The 18,127-nt window shown below is 33.2% G+C and overlaps 1 protein-coding gene across 7 annotated transcripts in view; it reads right to left on the reverse strand.

Moving 5' to 3' along the window:
* The window catches only part of LOC107622554 (calcium-transporting ATPase 8, plasma membrane-type), a 34,207-nt gene that overhangs the window by 4,984 nt on the left and 11,096 nt on the right, over nt 1–18,127 (reverse strand). For 6 of the 7 annotated variants that reach the window (XM_088485374.1, XM_021114212.2, XM_088485377.1 and 3 more), the window contains 16 exons: nt 18,055–18,126; nt 17,669–17,752; nt 17,479–17,561; nt 17,277–17,385; nt 17,131–17,186; nt 14,167–14,209; nt 14,004–14,087; nt 13,389–13,526; nt 13,220–13,285; nt 10,431–10,529; nt 8,869–8,979; nt 8,265–8,435; nt 1,426–1,485; nt 990–1,154; nt 773–889; nt 86–184 (listed from right to left, as the gene is read on the reverse strand). In XM_088485374.1, coding sequence (XP_088341500.1) covers nt 86–184; nt 773–889; nt 990–1,154; nt 1,426–1,485; nt 8,265–8,435; nt 8,869–8,979; nt 10,431–10,529; nt 13,220–13,285; nt 13,389–13,526; nt 14,004–14,087; nt 14,167–14,209; nt 17,131–17,186; nt 17,277–17,385; nt 17,479–17,561; nt 17,669–17,752; nt 18,055–18,126 — 1,557 coding nt within the window. The remainder of the gene's footprint in view (nt 1–85; nt 185–772; nt 890–989; nt 1,155–1,425; nt 1,486–8,264; nt 8,436–8,868; nt 8,980–10,430; nt 10,530–13,219; nt 13,286–13,388; nt 13,527–14,003; nt 14,088–14,166; nt 14,210–17,130; nt 17,187–17,276; nt 17,386–17,478; nt 17,562–17,668; nt 17,753–18,054; nt 18,127) is intronic. The other variant, XM_088485382.1, reaches the window with a different exon arrangement.

An 18,127-nucleotide genomic window follows, 5' to 3' on the forward strand; every position in this document is an offset into this window, starting at 1 on the left:
AGAAGTAAATGATAAATATGTGTAATTCATTGAAAACAAAATTCTGCGAAATAAAAAGTTAGATAAATAAGCAAGCATGCCTAACCTTCAAAATTGAAGCAAAGTTGTCATCCATAAGTATGATATCAGAGCTTTCTTTTGCAATTTGTGAGCCCTGTATACCCATTGCAAGACCTACATCGGCCTATGTTCCACATGGTATATAAATAAAACAAATACAAGGTAAAGACTAGTTTGATATCTTCAAATTAAATATCTATAAATTATCATGATAGTAGCTTACACACAAAGAAATAACCCAACAGAATTTTCTCTCATTGATTAACATAGAGGTACAGGAAGCAGAGATTTCATTCACTGGAAGACTAAAACATAATCACAAGATCTATTATTCTAACATAAACTCAAAGCACAAAATACAAAATAAAGTGGTAGTGAAACATCTCTAAATTTAAGCAGCCCTATAAAGCATGACCTGCTGATGTGTTAGGGGTCGCTTAGACCAATAACAGGGGCCGCTTAGACTAATTACTTGGATGGTTAGGAACTGATTAGGGATTTTCGAATTGTGGAGGGACACTTTGTCCTTCGAGCAAATTGTAAGTGGCCGGAAGGGGTATTTACTCTTTATCTTAGCATTACTATTATTCTGAATCTAGCATCTTATCTTTATCATGTTAAGCAGACTATGACTCATGAAAGAGAAAGGACAAGTCTGATTTAACTACGAATACAAGTGCAAACACAAAGAAACATGCTATACCATTCACACCTTATATAGTGCCGGAGCATCATTTGTTCCATCCCCAATTACAGCAACAATATGTCCCCTCTTTCTGAGCGCTTCCACAAGTAATAACTTGTCATTAGGACTTGAACGTCCCATAACCTAGTGCAGCATATCATATTACCACGAAAAGTCATTACCCAAGAGAAATACATCGCTATGAAAAGAAAAAGAACAAGGTTTGTCATAGCTAAATCATTACAACTATTTTTTCAGCTATCTCTTCTCTTTGTTCATCTGTTAAGGCACGGAATTCTCTTCCCTCAATGACACATGGTTCTATAGCATTATCAAAGGAAGATAGTATTCCACATTCCAAAGCAATTGCTTTGGCAGTATTGATGTTGTCACCAGTGAACATTATCACCTACAATTAATTTTAAAATAAGTGAATAAATAAAAGATAAACCAAAAAAGAATATGAAGGGGAGAGAAAACAAAAAGGATTACATTGGAAATAAAAAAGAAGTCCACAGGACAAGCGCAACTTCTTGTCACCATGTGCGGATCTTTTGCCTTATAACATCATTTTAACTAGAAAATGATAACTAAACATTTACAGCTGAATGGAAATGTTAAATAAAATTTAGTATCTTAACATACACCAAACATGTTCCAAATTGTAAGGTATGCAATACCTTAACCCCAGCATTTTGGCAAAGCTGCACTGTAGTTTTTATTCCAGGTCGACAAGGATCCTGCATTTCAAACACAAATATGATTAAGGATTGAAACAAATGCTATCAAACTACAATAATTGATTGGTTAAATTCTTTGTTAAGTCTGTACACATAACGTTTGTACGAGTTATTTGTCAAATAGGCTAAATAGATGACCAACAAAATTTATCATTTTTCGTCAATATTTGACAAACTCTAAACATTAAAGAGCAAATTAGTAAATTCTAAACTCTATACTCTATTAATATAAAAATAAAGTATTAGCCCAAAGTATTGACTAATATTAATAAAAAATGTTGGCCCCCTAACATTTTTTATAGATGAAATAACTATTCCCGATAGCTTCCTAAGTACTAACTATATGATGCATTACATGTATAGTTTCTTAAGTTTTATGTGTATTTCCTATTACTTATACATTTTATTTAGAAGTCCAACATCCAACATAATTTATGTTTTTTAAACCTAAAACTATATAACCTAGAACTCCCACATCAGAAAGTCTAAGAAGGGCTTATAATTTGAAGGTTTTATATAAGCTAGGGTTGTATACTTTAGAATTTAATTTCAGAACATTAACCTCACTTATCTTTTGAGACCATGTCTCTTAATACATCTCGAGGATTCAACTTCTTTTTATCGGACATTCATTAAAGGCTTTATTTCTATCGTGTCTCCTCTTTCTCCTTTCTCCGATTGCTAAAGCTTTTGAAAATATTAAAAATCGAATATCCGAAGCACCGGTTTTGAAACTTTCTTTTCCTCTAAAATTTTTGAAGTCTCTTGTGATTCCTCAGGATTAGGTAGTGGCAAAATGACAATGTTCTGAGCTAAGATAGTCATCAAGTTGCTTTTTTAGTGAAATTAACAAAAGTATTCTACTTATATTCTACTTTATGATAAGGAATTTTATGCACTTGTTAGGATTTTGGCAATATTATTTGCTTCGGCATGAGTTTATTTTGATCATTAAAAGAAGTCAAATAATCCTAGATATATATGCTAAATTGCTTGAATTTCTTCAACAATTTAAATTTGTTGTTGACTAAATCAAATCAAAATCAGATTCCTAATTCCTTTTATGAATCTTATGTAAATAGAATTAATTATAAATCTTTTCCTTTTTGGGTTTAGCTTAATTTTAGGGATTTTATGATTAGAAATCTTTCCTTTATTTTAGGCTAGTATTTTTTCCTTCTTTCCTATTTTCTAGTTATTTCTATTTCTGTAATTCCTCTATAAAGAGGCTGATTCCCTGTACATTTTATAATATAATACATTCAAACACTTCAATTTGGTATCAGAGCAGGATCTCTGCACTGTGCCTCTGATTTATAGCTATGGCTGACAGTTCCTCAGTCATTAATCCTGAACAGAAGGAGAACACCACTCCTACTCCATCAGATTTAAAATCTGAGCAACGGATATTAGTTAGTGGTGACTCCCATTCAGTTCAGATCACCACATTTCGACTCAATGGGTCAAACTACCTTAGGTGGTCTCAATCAGTTCAGATGTATATCCGTGGAAGAGGGAAGATTGGATATCTCACCGGTGAGCGAAGCCAGCCTAACATCACTGACTCACAATATCATGTGTGGGATACCGAAAATTCCATGGTGATGACATGGCTGGTGAACTCAATGGAGGAGGATATCAGCAGTAACTACATGTACTATACCACAGCTAAAGAATTGTGGGATAGTGTCAAGGAGATGTACTCTGATCTTGGGAATAAATCCCAGATTTATGAACTTACTCTAAAAGCTAGAGAAATTCAACAAGGGGGTGACAATGTCACCAAATATTTCCACACATTGAAGCGGGTGTGGCAGGATCTTGACCACTTTAATAACTACAAGTGGAATTCAGCCGCTGATGCCAAACACCACCAACAAACAGTGGAAGAAGGGAGGATATTCCAGTTTCTTGCAGGCCTCAACGTGGAGCTAGATGAAGTTCGTGGCAGAATTATTGGAAGAGCAATCCTACCCTCAATTGGAGAAGTATTTGCTGAAGTTAGAAGAGAGGAAACTCGTAGAGCTGTGATGATGGGAAAAGGCAAGACTGAACAGACCTCTTTGGAGTCTAATGCACTTTTAGTGGCACCTGCTGCACTTAAAAGTTCATCAAATCAGAAGCACCCCTCCAATCTTTGGTGTGACCACTGCAATAAACCTCGTCACACCCGAGAAACCTGCTGGAAGATTCATGGAAAACCAGCACACCTTAAAGGCAGCAAACCTGGTCTCAAAATACGCTCTACCCCAACTGTTCATGAGGCTGAAAAATCATCATTGAGTAAGGAACAGGTTGAGCAGCTCATAAGGCTGTTAAATTCCAATTCTGTGTCTAGTACTCCTAGTGGTTCTTTGGCTCAAACAGGTAATTTTAGTATTCCTATGTCCCTTAACTGCACCTCAAACTTGAATGCACCATGGATTGTCGATTCAGGTGCATCTGACCATATGACCAGCCTCTCCTCTTTATTTAAAACTTATTCTCCTTGCTTTGAAAATGAAAAAATTAGAGTTGCTGATGGTAGTTTTTCATCTATTGCTGGAAAAGGTACAATTAAACTGTCCAAAAACATTGACCTAAGAAATGTCCTACATGTACCAAAGCTTTCTTGTAATCTTCTCTCTATTAGTAAAATCTGCAAGGATTCCAATTGTGCTGTGACATTCTTTGACACTCATGGTATTTTTCAGGACCGGACTTCGGGGAAGATGATTGGCAGTGCTAAGATGATGGATGGGCTTTATCACTTTGAGGATATTTCGGAGGATAAAATAGCTCAAGGATTTAGTGGTATAAGTTCTATGCCTATAAAGGACCAAATAATTCTCTGGCACAATAGACTAGGACACCCTAGTTTTCCATATCTCAAACACTTGTTTCCAAGTTTGTTTAAAAATATTGATTCTTCCTTACTTAAATGTGAAAGTTGTATTCGTTCAAAGAGTCATAGAGTTCCTTATTACTCTCAACCTTATCATGCATCTAAACCTTTCCACTTGATTCATAGTGATGTATGGGGTCCATCGAAAATAACAACTCAATTTGGAAAAAAATGGTTTGTAACTTTTATTGATGACCACACACGACTATGTTGGATCTATCTCATGCATGAAAAATCTGAGGTTTCTAAAATTTTTCAGTATTTTTCAACAATGGTAGAAACACAATTTGACACAAAAATTTCAATATTAAGAAGTGATAATGGCACTGAATACTTTAATAAAAATCTTGGTGAATTTCTTCAAAAGAAAGGTATTCAACATCAATCTACATGCCCCAATACACCCCAACAAAATGGCATTGCTGAAAGGAAGAATAAACACCTTCTTGAAGTAGCACGTGCCATTATGTTTGAGGGTAATGTTCCAAAGTATTTATGGGGAGATGCTGTTCTAACAGCAGCCTATCTCATAAATCGAATGCCCACACGTGTGTTAAATTACTGCACACCGTTGGATACTTTCAAAAAGAATTTTCCAGCATGTAGATTGCATTCTGACTTACCTTTAAAAGTATTTGGTTGTACTGTGTTTTTACATACACCTTCATATCGAAGTAAACTTGATCCAAGGGCAGAAAAATGCATTTTTATTGGCTATTCCCCAAGTCAAAAGGGTTATAAATGTTTCAATCCACACACCAAGAAATTTCATGTAAGTATGGATGTTACTTTTTTGGAACATGAAACCTTTTTTCAAAAAAATTCTCTTCAAGGGGAGAGTCTAAGGGAAGAAAATTTTTTGCATGAACCTTTACCTACTCCTATCTTACATATTGAGGATACAACTTTCACTAATCAAGTAAATTCTAAAACAATTGCAAAACAAGATGTGAAAACCAATTCTGAAATTGTGCCAGAATTAGTTGGAATCCAAACAGGAAAAGAAATACCACAAGAAAAGGAGCTTCGGTGTTATGTTCGGAAATATCCCAAGAAGACTAGAGACCAGCCCATCATCTCTGTACCAACCCAATTTGAAAACCCGGAAGACGGCCCAACTGTAGTACTTCAGGAACTTCCAGGTAAATCTGAAATTGTCACTTCTAATAATAATTTGCCAATAGCCCTTAGGAAAGAAACCAGAACCTGCACCAAAAAGGTACTTAAAACCAGCACCAACCATCCTATTTCCAATTATGTCTCTTACCAAAATCTCTCTCAAAAACATCGAGCTTTTACTTCTAAAATTACAAATCTGTTTGAGCCTAGGAACATAGAGGAAGCACTAGATGATCCCAACTGGAAATTAGCAGTAATGGAAGAGTGGCATGCACTCAAGAAAAATGAAACTTGGGAGATTGTAGATCTGCCACAGAATACAAAATTGGTTGGCTGCAGGTGGGTTTTTACCATCAAATGCAATGCTGATGGAAGCATAGAGAGGTATAAGGCTAGGTTAGTAGCTAGGGGATATACACAAACCTATGGAGTAGACTATCGAGAGACTTTTGCTCCAGTTGCCAAACTCAGTTCTGTGCGGATTCTCTTATCTCTTGCTGCGAATTACAATTGGCCTTTACACCAATTGGATATAAAGAATGCTTTCCTGAATGGGGAACTAGAGGAAGAGGTGTTCATGAAACTTCCACCTGGATTTGAAGCTGAACTAGGGAGGAATAAAGTGTGCAAATTAAAGAAATCTCTCTATGGATTGAAACAATCCCCAAGAGCTTGGTTTGAACGACTTGGAATGGTGGTGAAGGGACTTGGTTATACTCAAAGCCAAGCTGACCATACACTTTTCTATAAGCATTCAGCAGCTAATAAAACTGCCATCTTAATTGTATATGTGGATGACATTATTCTGACAGGTGATGATTTTTTGGAGCTAAAAGACTTGAAGGAGAAGCTTGCCAAAGCATTTGAAATCAAAGAACTTGGCTCATTAAAATACTTCCTTGGAATTGAATTTGCAAGGTCTAAGGAAGACATTTTTATGAACCAACGAAAGTACATCCTAGATCTTTTAAAAGAGACGGGATTACTTGGTTGTAAAGCTGCTGAAACACCTATAGAGCCTAACTTAAAATTGAAGCCAGCTGAACCAGAAAATGTAATGGACAAAGGGAGATATCAGCGGTTGGTAGGGAGGCTAATCTATTTATCTCATACACGTCCGGATATAGCCTTTGCTGTGAGCATGGTAAGCCAGTTTATGCATTCACCTGGTCAAGAACACATGGATGCTGTCTTTAGAATCCTAAGGTACTTGAAAGGGTCGCCTGGGAAAGGGTTACTCTATAAAAAGCATGGACATCTTCAAGTAGAAGCTTATACAGATGCAGATTGGGCTGGGAATGTCATGGATAGAAGGTCAACATCTGGGTATTGTACTTTTGTTGGCGGAAACCTGGTTAGTTGGAGGAGTAAAAAACAGAATGTTGTGGCACGAAGTAGTGCAGAAGCTGAGTTTAGAGCAGTGGCTCATGGAATATGTGAAGCAATATGGGTAGAGAAAATTCTACGAGAACTAAAAGTTTCCATTTCTCCACCAATGCGGTTGTATTGTGACAACAAATCTGCAATTTCCATTTCTCATAATCCAGTGTTGCATGATAGAACTAAACATGTTGAAGTTGACAAGCATTTTATCAGGGAAAAGATTGAGAGAGGACAGATTTGCATCTCATATGTTCCAACCACGGAACAATTAGCAGATATTCTAACTAAAGGATTACCCAAGAAGACTTTTGATAGCATAATAAGCAAGCTGTCAATGAATGATATCTTCAAGCCAGCTTGAGGGGGAGTGTTGACTAAATCAAATCAAAATCAGATTCCTAATTCCTTTTATGAATCTTATGTAAATAGAATTAATTATAAATCTTTTCCTTTTTGGGTTTAGCTTAATTTTAGGGATTTTATGATTAGAAATCTTTCCTTTATTTTAGGCTAGTATTTTTTCCTTCTTTCCTATTTTCTAGTTATTTCTATTTCTGTAATTCCTCTATAAAGAGGCTGATTCCCTGTACATTTTATAATATAATACATTCAAACACTTCAATTTTTGTTGTTAAACATAATTCTGGAGTAAAAAATAAGGTTGCCAATGCTCTTACGTTCAAGGGCTTTTTGTAGTAATTTCGAGCAATCTCAGAAATTATGCTTAAGTCGTCGTATTTGTACGAGTTATGTATAGTTAATCGGGACTGCTCTAAAGCAACTTAAATTACTCGTGATACTAAATTTCCTATCAGATTTAGATAATAATTTAAAAATTAACAACCATACGGGGCATCTCAAAATTAGCCACCAATGTAAAATACACATTGAAATACAACATACACATTAAAAATTAGTTAAACTAAACATGTATTTATACACAAATACATGGTGGCTGATTTTGACGTGCACATAGCAATTTTGTAAAACTAATAACTTAAACCGATTATCTCATATCTCTTAAATCATTAAAACAATTACATACAAATCAACTAGGATTTTTAAATCTCAATTAGCGTACGTAATATCCTATATTTTCACTTATATGTCCATAAAATTAATTATAATTAGTTGTAAAGTATAAGAAATATAATAATTAGGATCAATTCATAAAAATTTTAATTTTAATTATTATTATCATTAACACAGAGATAGAATATAATTATCCTAATTTAGTTAAATCAATCATAGATTAAATAGAATCAAATTTCCAAAATTTTTGAAGGTACAATTTGAAATTAAATAGAAGCAAAACCATGAGAAAATCATATTTAAAGATAAACAATTGAACGAACATTACAATGGCATATAAGTGATTGGAGCACATACATACCTTTATACCAACAATAGCAAGCAAAATAAGATCATCTTCTAGTATAGACGAGTGAGCCCATTGTTCTTCATTGACTGGAATGTCCTCCTTTTTCCATGGTCGATATGCAATAGCAACACAACGAAGACTTTTAGCAGCCATGTCTTCAATAATTTGATTGAAAAATGCCATCTACAAAACAGAAAAAAAGAAATCACTATGGTGACTTTCTCTATATTAATCAAATGAGTTGTTAATGGTTGAGTTATTCGAATAATCCACACTATTGTCTGTTTTGCTTCAGAAATCAATTTGCTGAATTATATCCATTGGATATGGGAGAAGATTATACATTTGGCTAAGATTATTTCTACTGAAAAAGAGTGTCGAGATAGATAAATAAACATTCAACTCCTTTCTTATATGAATAACTCATCAATTTTTTCTCTCTCAAATTTTTAACCTTGAATACTACATAGAATTACTTTCCTATTGCTTGTATAACATTCATTGCAAGTTTCCCAATCCCTAGCAATGCATATAAAACATATACACTATGATTTAATGGTATTATAATATCATACCTTTTATACCAATGATCTTATATGTAACAACTTTGGCATACCTTCTCTTCATTCATCTCCATCAAATGGTCATTTGTATCCAAGTACCATGTACAACGAGCAAGAATTATCTCAGCAGCACCTTTCCAATGTATGTGGATTTCATGGTCAGCCTATAAATAAGAATAAGATTAGTAGAGATGTCTTGAGACATTCTACAAATCACATATTCACCCTTAGTATTACAATACTTTTTTTCTTTATACTATTTTTGATAATATCTAGGTTTAATTACTTTGCTAGCCCCTATAGTTTTACTAAATTTGTAATTAAGTCCCTATACTTTTAAAACTTTCAATTGAGTCCTTACACTGTTTTTAATTTTATAATCAGATCCTTTTAGTGTAAAAAACGTTAAGCTAACAGAATATTCATTCTCAAAAATATGTGGCCAAAGATCTAATTAGGTCCTTAATTGTGAGTACTTTTAATTTGGAGATTCCTTTAACTCTAATGTGTTTTACACGAAAAGGACCTAATTACAAAATTAAAAACGGTGTAGGGACTCAGTTGAAAGGTTTTAAAATATAGGAACTTAATTTATAAATTTGGTAAAACCATAAAAACTGAAAAAATAATTAAACCTAATATCTATTATCTAATTCTATCTCTAATAATTAAACCCAACCCAATTATACTCATTACATCAATACTTATCTCTATTTATACTATTATTTTTTTAGTATCTATTATCTAATTCTTTTTTTATTCATTTGGCTAAATCTAATTATACTCATTATATATCATAAGTGAAAATACATCATTACATGATACTAGCATAATGATACCCATTAACATATTAATCAGCGTGCATGATAGATCATTTCATAACATTTCTTTCTGATAATTGGTTCATGTCTCAAACACTTCATAAAAGAGAAGATTGTTACCTAAACAGACTCAAAAGCCATATACTTTCACAAATTAAAGACTAAGTGCTTGTTTGAGTGCCATTAAATCGATAAAAAAAAGATTTTTTTTTTAATTTTTAGTGTGTTTGGTAAATTTTTAATAGTAAAAGTAAAAGCACCAGAAAAAAAAAAAAAAAAAAAACATCTTTTTTGAGAAGTTACAATTTACATCTTTTTTTAAAAGATCTTTTTTCTTTAAAAAAAATGTTTTTCCCATAATAAATGAATAAAAAAGTACTTTTATCTTATTTTACCCAAATATAATTGATAAATAAAAAGATCTTTTTACATGAGATATCCAAACATAAAATCACTTTTACTTTTATAAAAGATCTTTTTCTAGAATGCTACCCAAACAAGTCCTAAAAAGTACAAAGAAAAATAACTATCTTATAACGTGACATAAAATGGAGAAAAAGATGATTAATTTAATGTTGAGTTTCCCGTTATTAATATGTTATGGAGTTACGTTTAAGTTCTGCTGGGAGTAAAACAATATGGACAATACATACTAAGAGATGTTAAAATAAGAGTACTTAATTACAATCTCAAATCCATATATACACAGTATAGGAATGAATTATATAATAATGCATTGCCATTTAACAACAAAATATCTATATAACGGAATTAAAATATCAATGAGAACATACCTTCTGTATTGCAACTCCGCCACGTTTTTTCTCTGCATTGAAAGGAAACATGTGAATAATTGAAGACTCTGATCTGGCAGCCTCGAAATCCATCCCAATCTAATATTTGCGTTTAAGAAATAAGAACATTAACAAAAATTTATATAATGATTCTCTGGCAACTTTTAAAATATAAGTTATTGGATTAATTGCCTTGCATGAACCTTTTTTTTTTGGGTGTGTGCAAGAATGCACATACAAATTGCTAGTTTATTGAGTTCTAAATAAATTAAAAGAAAAAAACAAATGTAAATTACTTTCATATGCTTCATCTAAAGTTCTTTTAAACCTTCCTTAAGGCATCATGGCAACTTCGATACTGCCTTTATTTTGCTATACTTCATCATAGGCTAGAAAGACCAAGCTTTTCTCCTAGGCTGAAATTCCAACTCTGAGATAACCTCTTGGTGTTCGTCACTTTCTCAATATTTACCGTACAACCTACTAATTAAATATTGCATTGCTGTTGTGTTCAAATACCTGTTGATTAGGATATTCCCAAACCGTGAAGGCATTCTAATCATCATCCAAATTTAACATCAACAAAATCACCAGTTCTATTCATTCCTAAGGCCTTTCAACTAGAAACTGATCAATTCTCCTATGTACATACAAAACTGAACATCTATAAGTGATAGATGCTGCTTATTAACGGCTAAGTTTTTTTCCTATTTTCTTAAACTATCGAAAACACAACCAAAAAATTAAATCTAGTGTGAAAAACATTATATAGTGTGAATACACAATTTAACATGCTCAAGTTTGTCTATAGTTAAGCCACAACTGGATATCACATTTTCATGTGTCAAAACAAAACAAGTTCCATACATTCGTATTCAAACATAGACTTGGAAGAAAACTTATTATACTTTTGTGTATGTTGATGACATCAATTACTATATCGGGTGATAGCTCAATTGAGAAACAACTGCTAAAGGAGACACTAGCAACTGAATTTGAAATACAAAGAACTTGGGAAACTAAAGCACTTTTCTTTTTTCCCTTGGGATGGAAATTACCACTCAAATTAGGGTATCACTCAAAATGTTGTCTTTCACTACCAAGGAAATCTAAGAGTATCATGCATGTCCTTCTCCTCCAAATAGCTTTACTACAAAGTACAAACTTCTTGACACCTATTTTGAACTACCACTATCATCCATTTTCATGTCTAGAAACGTTCATGGGGCACCTGATCATCCAGGATGGAAATAAACCATTTTTCAACTATTGGACTTCTTGGGAATATGCTATTAATATTTGACCCCATGGTCAAATTGATTATCTTAAGACTCGTTTGGTTGCTAAAGAATATACACAAATTTGTAGTCTTAATAACTATATATTCTAATACTTTCTCCCTAAGGCCAAAAGTTTCAATTTTTCATTGTCTTTCTATTGTTGCCTTCCATCATGGCCTTGATATTATACATGCATTTTACATGAACTATACGAGGTTTACATGGTATTTGAGTTTGAAGAAGAGTAAGTTCTTGACGTAAGAAAGGAAGAAGTAGAAGGTGAGGAGAGAAAGCAAGAGATGAAATCTGTGATGAATATTGATTGTAAGTTGAAACCTCAATTGTTACTTTTCAGTGTTACATATGCAGCATATATACTAAGAGTTAGTTATAAGCCCAATACAGCTTGCATGTTATGGAACTAACTGAATCTGTTAAATCAGTTTTAATACCAAAACGAAATTGCTTGCTTGTACGCTAAGTAACTTCTTTATATGCTATGCTTGATGGTGTGCTCAATGGCATTCTGTGCTTGGCTTCATAACATGGAATTTTTGCTTAAGGGAAGTTTTGATTACTTAGCACAATACAACATACTTATTCTAATGGACTTAAATAATTTGTTTTGTGGGAAAGTTTAGCAGTATTATTCAAGCTTGTAGGATGACCATCTAACCATCATATCGCTCCTAATAAATGTGCCTGTTGGCTTATTTAGGCTATGCAATCATTATAGGTAATGAAGATAGGCAAGTTTCTCATCTCAATCATTATCAACAGATGCGAGTGTTATATTCATGAAGAAGTTGTTCTAATAAATTATTTTTTGATAATCTACTAATTTGAATTATTAACTAGCAGATGCTTTTATGAAATATCCATGAGAACATTATACTTAACATATTTTTTTCATAATCTTGAAGCATTATTGTTGTTATATGCTCTAGCTTGAAAGATTGCATGAAACAAAGAAAATAATATTGATATATTTGTACCCTATTAGTTGCAAGTTATTGCCGTAGTTATTTCTCAACTTATTCTATATATAAACCTATTAAGTTATTGTTAAGATTTATGGTTACTTAATGGAAATAATAGAATAATTAGCCAAAAGAAAAAAAGATTATAACTGATTTGCGTGAATTGTTGTGTTACAAGAGAGATGAACAAACATATAAAGAGAGGAGAGTAATAAACGTAGAGTACCTGCTTAACTACTATTATCTAGCAATAATATCTCTTCTCATATTTCAACATTTATAAAGAACTCGTTTCCTAAATAAATATACCTACGGCAATATTCTCATACGTTCTTAAACCTTCTATACCTACTTACTTGAGTAACATTTACGAGTATTTGCAAGCACATCAGTTTCCAACAAAAAGGGTAATACACGATGGTGAAGATGAACTTTACTCTTCACCCAACTTTACTCTTCACCAAAGAAATTCCCCAACAAAAAATAAAACATTCAACGTAAAGATGAACTTTAGGAAATAAGAATAGACCTGTACTCCCCAATGTAAAATTGCCTTTTCTGTTGGTGATCCAGAAATCTCAATACCAGTGCAACCCTATTAAGAATAAAATTATTCAAAATGAATTTTACGTTAAACCCCATCTACTTTTACCCATATGCAAGGGGGCAGAACAAAATGTTAAATAATTCAAGCATACCTCAGGTAAGTAAACATTGCCATTAGTGTTTTGTGCAACACCTTCAATGAGCAACGATTGGAGCTTGGGAGAGATTCTTAACCCGTTGCTAGGAGGATCAATTTTTCTACCACCAGCATATGCCTCAACCACAATCATCTATTAAAAAGTTAGGTAATAGAATATTTTTTTTTTATAAAGATTTTCATATTTAATTTTTATTTTTTTTTTAGATAACAAGAAAAAAATTATTAACATGAATATAAGGATTCTTAAAGAACGTGTAGAACAAGAGATCCTTAATAAAAACAGATTAGCATGTCAAAGCGCCTTCCAAAATTTGACATGTTCCATCTAAATACAACAACAACAATTGCGTAAAAAGCACAGTGCCATAGAGACATGGTTTTGTCTCCCCCCCCCCCCCCCCAATTCTCTCTCAAAGCTCTAATAGCCCCCCCCCCCCCTTCCCTCAAAGCTCTAATATACCATCAAAGTTAACCACCGCATCATATATGCACCTACATACTCAACCATTAAAATTGAAAAACATTTCAGGAAGTGCTCTCCAACATATTTGTGTGTGTGAGAGAGAGAGAGAACTCAATTCAAAGGTTCAAAGATTGCATGACATGCCTGATTCATAGTCAATGTGCCACTCTTGTCACTACAAATAACTGTGGCAGAGCCCATCATCTCGCAAGCAAAAAGCTTCCTCACCTACAAGCAAATGTTCTAGATTAATATATTTTCACAAATGGAAAGGGAAAATCCAGTTGAAGCCCAAAGACTAGCATACCAAAATCTTAGATGCCATCAGTTTCCTTAATGAGAAGGCTAACCTAAAATAAAGTTAAGAAATAAGTGAATAAATAAAATCAAATGAGAGAAACATGAAGAGCTATAGATCCAAAAGCACATATAAATAAAAACACAATACATTATAGATTCAAATGCACAGTTCTTGAAACTAAGTGAGCCCAACTCATAAGATGAGGCATGCGCAATCTCTTAGTAAGGCTATCAATCAAGGCACTCGTTAGTTTTATAAAATAGTTTGAAGTTGGTTTAATGTGTTATAGACTTGAATTATTTATCAAGGATGGAGAATAAAGTAATGATAGTTTGATGAATGGATTAGAGAAATTAAATATAGTCTATTATTGACAAGGAGATGCAAATGCTCCAATGACCCAAGAGTGATTTGTATTGTTGTAACCTGAACAAATGAGTTCTGGGATGACTCATTTAACTAGAATTTTCTAATCTAACATTTGTTCTATTAATTTCCAGATAATTTTTCCTAAATAATATCTCAGATATTTCTAGTTCTTGATTTATTTATTTAGTTTCTAGATTTCTCTATAGTAATATCTAGATATTTATTTTTGCCAAACAAACTCATTATAAATCTAGAGATTTCTACAAATTTGGGTAGTGTCTTGGTGAAAATATCAGCCAATTACTCATTTGTGTTGCAATACTTAATTCTTGTTTGATATAGCTTCTAGTATGAAATGATACTTGATAGTTATGTGTTTTCTTCTGATGATCTGGATTGTTTGCCATTGCTATTATTGATTTACAATCGCACAACATAGTTGTTGGATCTTGCATGTCTTCAAATATTTTCCTTAACCATATTGCTTGACTTCGAGCATTTGCTATGGCAACATACTCAATTTCAGCAGATGATTGAGTCACAGTATCTTGTTTCTTTTATGCCCAAGAGATCACTCCGGATTCTAGTATGAACGCCTTTCTAGAAGTACTCTTCATGTCGTCAATTGATCCTACCTAACCAATGTCTGTATCCAAGTAGATTTGAGTATTCATTAGATCTATAGTAAATGCCATAGAACCTCCATAGTGCTTCTGACTTGGCTTTTGCATGAATATTGACAATAAATTTAATGCGTACATAATGTCTGGTCGTGTGACAATTAGATATAGAAGGCTTCCAATAAGACTTCTACACAGTGAAGCATTTACCTCTCCAAATCCATCTTTTTTAATTTCTCGTTATGAACTAGAGGAGTAGCCATTGGTTTGCAATTCCTCATCTTGAATCTTTGCAGCAAATTTTGGATGCATTCCCTTGCGTTCTTAATCTTAGCACCTTGTGTTTTCTTCAATCTTAGCACCTTGCGTTCCCTTCTTCAAAAAACCATTGTGATTGGTCCACATATACTTCTTTCAAGTCTCCATTTATTAGAAATGTCGATTTCACATCAAGCCAATATATCTTCTTGCTGCTAGTGCAATAAGTGCCTTATTGTATCTAGGTGAGCTATCAGAGCAAATGTCCCTGTATAATTTATCCTAGGAATGTGTGTATATCCTTTTGCTATGAGCCATATCTTATGCTTATGAATAGCTCCATTTAGGTTGAGCTTGGTTTTATACACCTTGACTTCAATGACATTTTATTTAGAGGGCAATCAACCAGCTCTCATATGTTATTCTTCTCAATCATCTTGATTTTTTCTTCCATTGCATTTCTCCATATTTCTTGCTTTGCTCCTTCCTCAAAGCTTTCAAACTCAATATTGGCGAAATTACATGTTTGTATATGTCTTGTGGCTAGTTTTGGAGGATGATCAGTGGTTGCTACTAGTGTTAAAATAGTTATGCTTGCTTCTTCTCGTTCTTGTTCTTCTAGGCTCGTAGGTTATTGAAGGAAAAAAATGTTAATTCAATTATATACAAAGTTACATTATACATAGTTTTATTTATAGGCACAATTTAGGGACAAAAACAGCTCATTACAACTCATATTGAGTTGTTTAAGAGGTACACTGTATTGTGTTAGTTGTGCAAGTGGATGAGGTAAATTCACTAAACTGTGATTTACTTGTTGTTTGTATATGCAAGTGGATGTGGTGCATGTAAGTGAAGTATGAACTGTTTTACAACTCATTAATCCTTATGTTACAACACTCCCCCACAAGCTAGTGAATGGATATCAATCATTCCCAGCTTGCATGTAAGATCTTAGAATCGTGCTGTATAGAGACCCTTAGTACATCAAATCAGCCAACAGTAGCAGTTGCGACCACCAATCACGACGAGACAAAATGATTGTCGGGGTGCTTGGGGGAAGAAGACAAAAAAAACAGACCATTTTATCTTTGTATCGTTCAGACCGGTGAATCATAACAATGATACAGAATCGGACAAATTCTAACTATTAGTTTGCGATTCATTGACATGTCCAATTCAATCTTGTTTCTGTATCGTCAAGATATCAAATTGGATCAATTCGTGGCATTCGTATTGAGAATCAGATGATACTAACAACTACGCTAGCAACACCATATTACCTATAATCCATATCCCAGTTATAATTTTTTGAGTTATCTGATTGTGTTATCCTACTCAGTACTCATTATGCTTTTGTTTTCTTGCTTATTAAGTTATCTCTATCCCTAAAACTATATAGAAAGTAATTGCCTATCAAGGATGGCAACAAAACAGGCAAACATAGACTCTTTCACCTTCAATAACGTACTATAAAATATCAAATCTATCAATCAAACTATTATCATATGGATTATTTATACATAATTTTGTTTTTAAAAAAAAAAGTATATATATAAAGTTTATTAAACAATATCGGATTAAAATAAATATTATATATTATAGATGTGATCTATAATATATATACTTTTCAATCAATGGTAAGTTTTGAAATAGGAAAAAAAAAAAAAAAGAAAAGTTTGAGTAAAAAGCTTTTGATAGTGAATATAGAGAGTAAACTTACGCGAAGTTGACTGTTAATGGGAGGCTGTCAGGTACTGCAACCACTATACTGGTGACCTAAATATTCATTGGCATATAATCACTAATATAGAGATACGCAAAATGTAACTCCATAAGCAGGCTATCGCACTAATTCGAGGCACATACCGCAATTGTTACTATGCTAACTGCTCCATGTATAGCATCAACAGTTCTAGTCTTGCCCGCTATAAATTGAACATTCCCATCTAAGTTTCTGGTATGGCCAGTGAAGTATCTGCTAAAAAATTACCATTTCAGAAGGCAAGTATAATAAAAGCTATAATTTTATCCCACAAAAGCATAAACCATAAAACCAATAACTAATGACCTGGCCAGCAGTACCGTCAGAATAACGGCTGTGACAGAGAGACCAACAATACCAAACAAGGTGGCTACACCATTTAGACGAGCCTATATTGGGAAAAGATGAAAGAAAATATATAATGTACAATATTAAGAAACAAAATAACTCAAAAATCATCTCTAAAACGAAACTGAGAAATCACAGCAAAGAAGACCTGCAAAGGTGTTTCTTCAATTGGGTCATCTGAAGAAATAGCCATTTGTAAACCCCACTCAGTATTAATGCCAACACCTATTACCTAAAAGAACAGAAAAGAGAGATAGCAAATTACTGCATTTGATCAATAAATACAAAATAAATAAAAAATCAAATAACAATTTGATACGAATAAAGTTGGGAAACACTTCCCCAACAATTGTGCATTTCTAGTCTTGTGGAACTTGTACAAATTGTGATTTAGCCCAAAGAATCATGTGAAAAGTGAAAACTACTGTATGTATTCATCAAAACCATGGCAATAAAACTAAAAAATGAAAGTCAAGAGAACATCTATTATTCAAATCGACCATGTTTTTTCGTAGAACAAGACTAAATAATTACCAGCATAGTGCCACTACCATCGTCAACTTTACATCCAGACATCAAGAAAGGGGCCCTAGAATTTTTATGAACC

This window comes from Arachis ipaensis, chromosome B10 (assembly GCF_059453495.1).
Source record: "Arachis ipaensis isolate K30076 ecotype BB chromosome B10, ASM5945349v1, whole genome shotgun sequence".
Classification (NCBI taxonomy): Eukaryota; Viridiplantae; Streptophyta; class Magnoliopsida; order Fabales; family Fabaceae; genus Arachis; species Arachis ipaensis.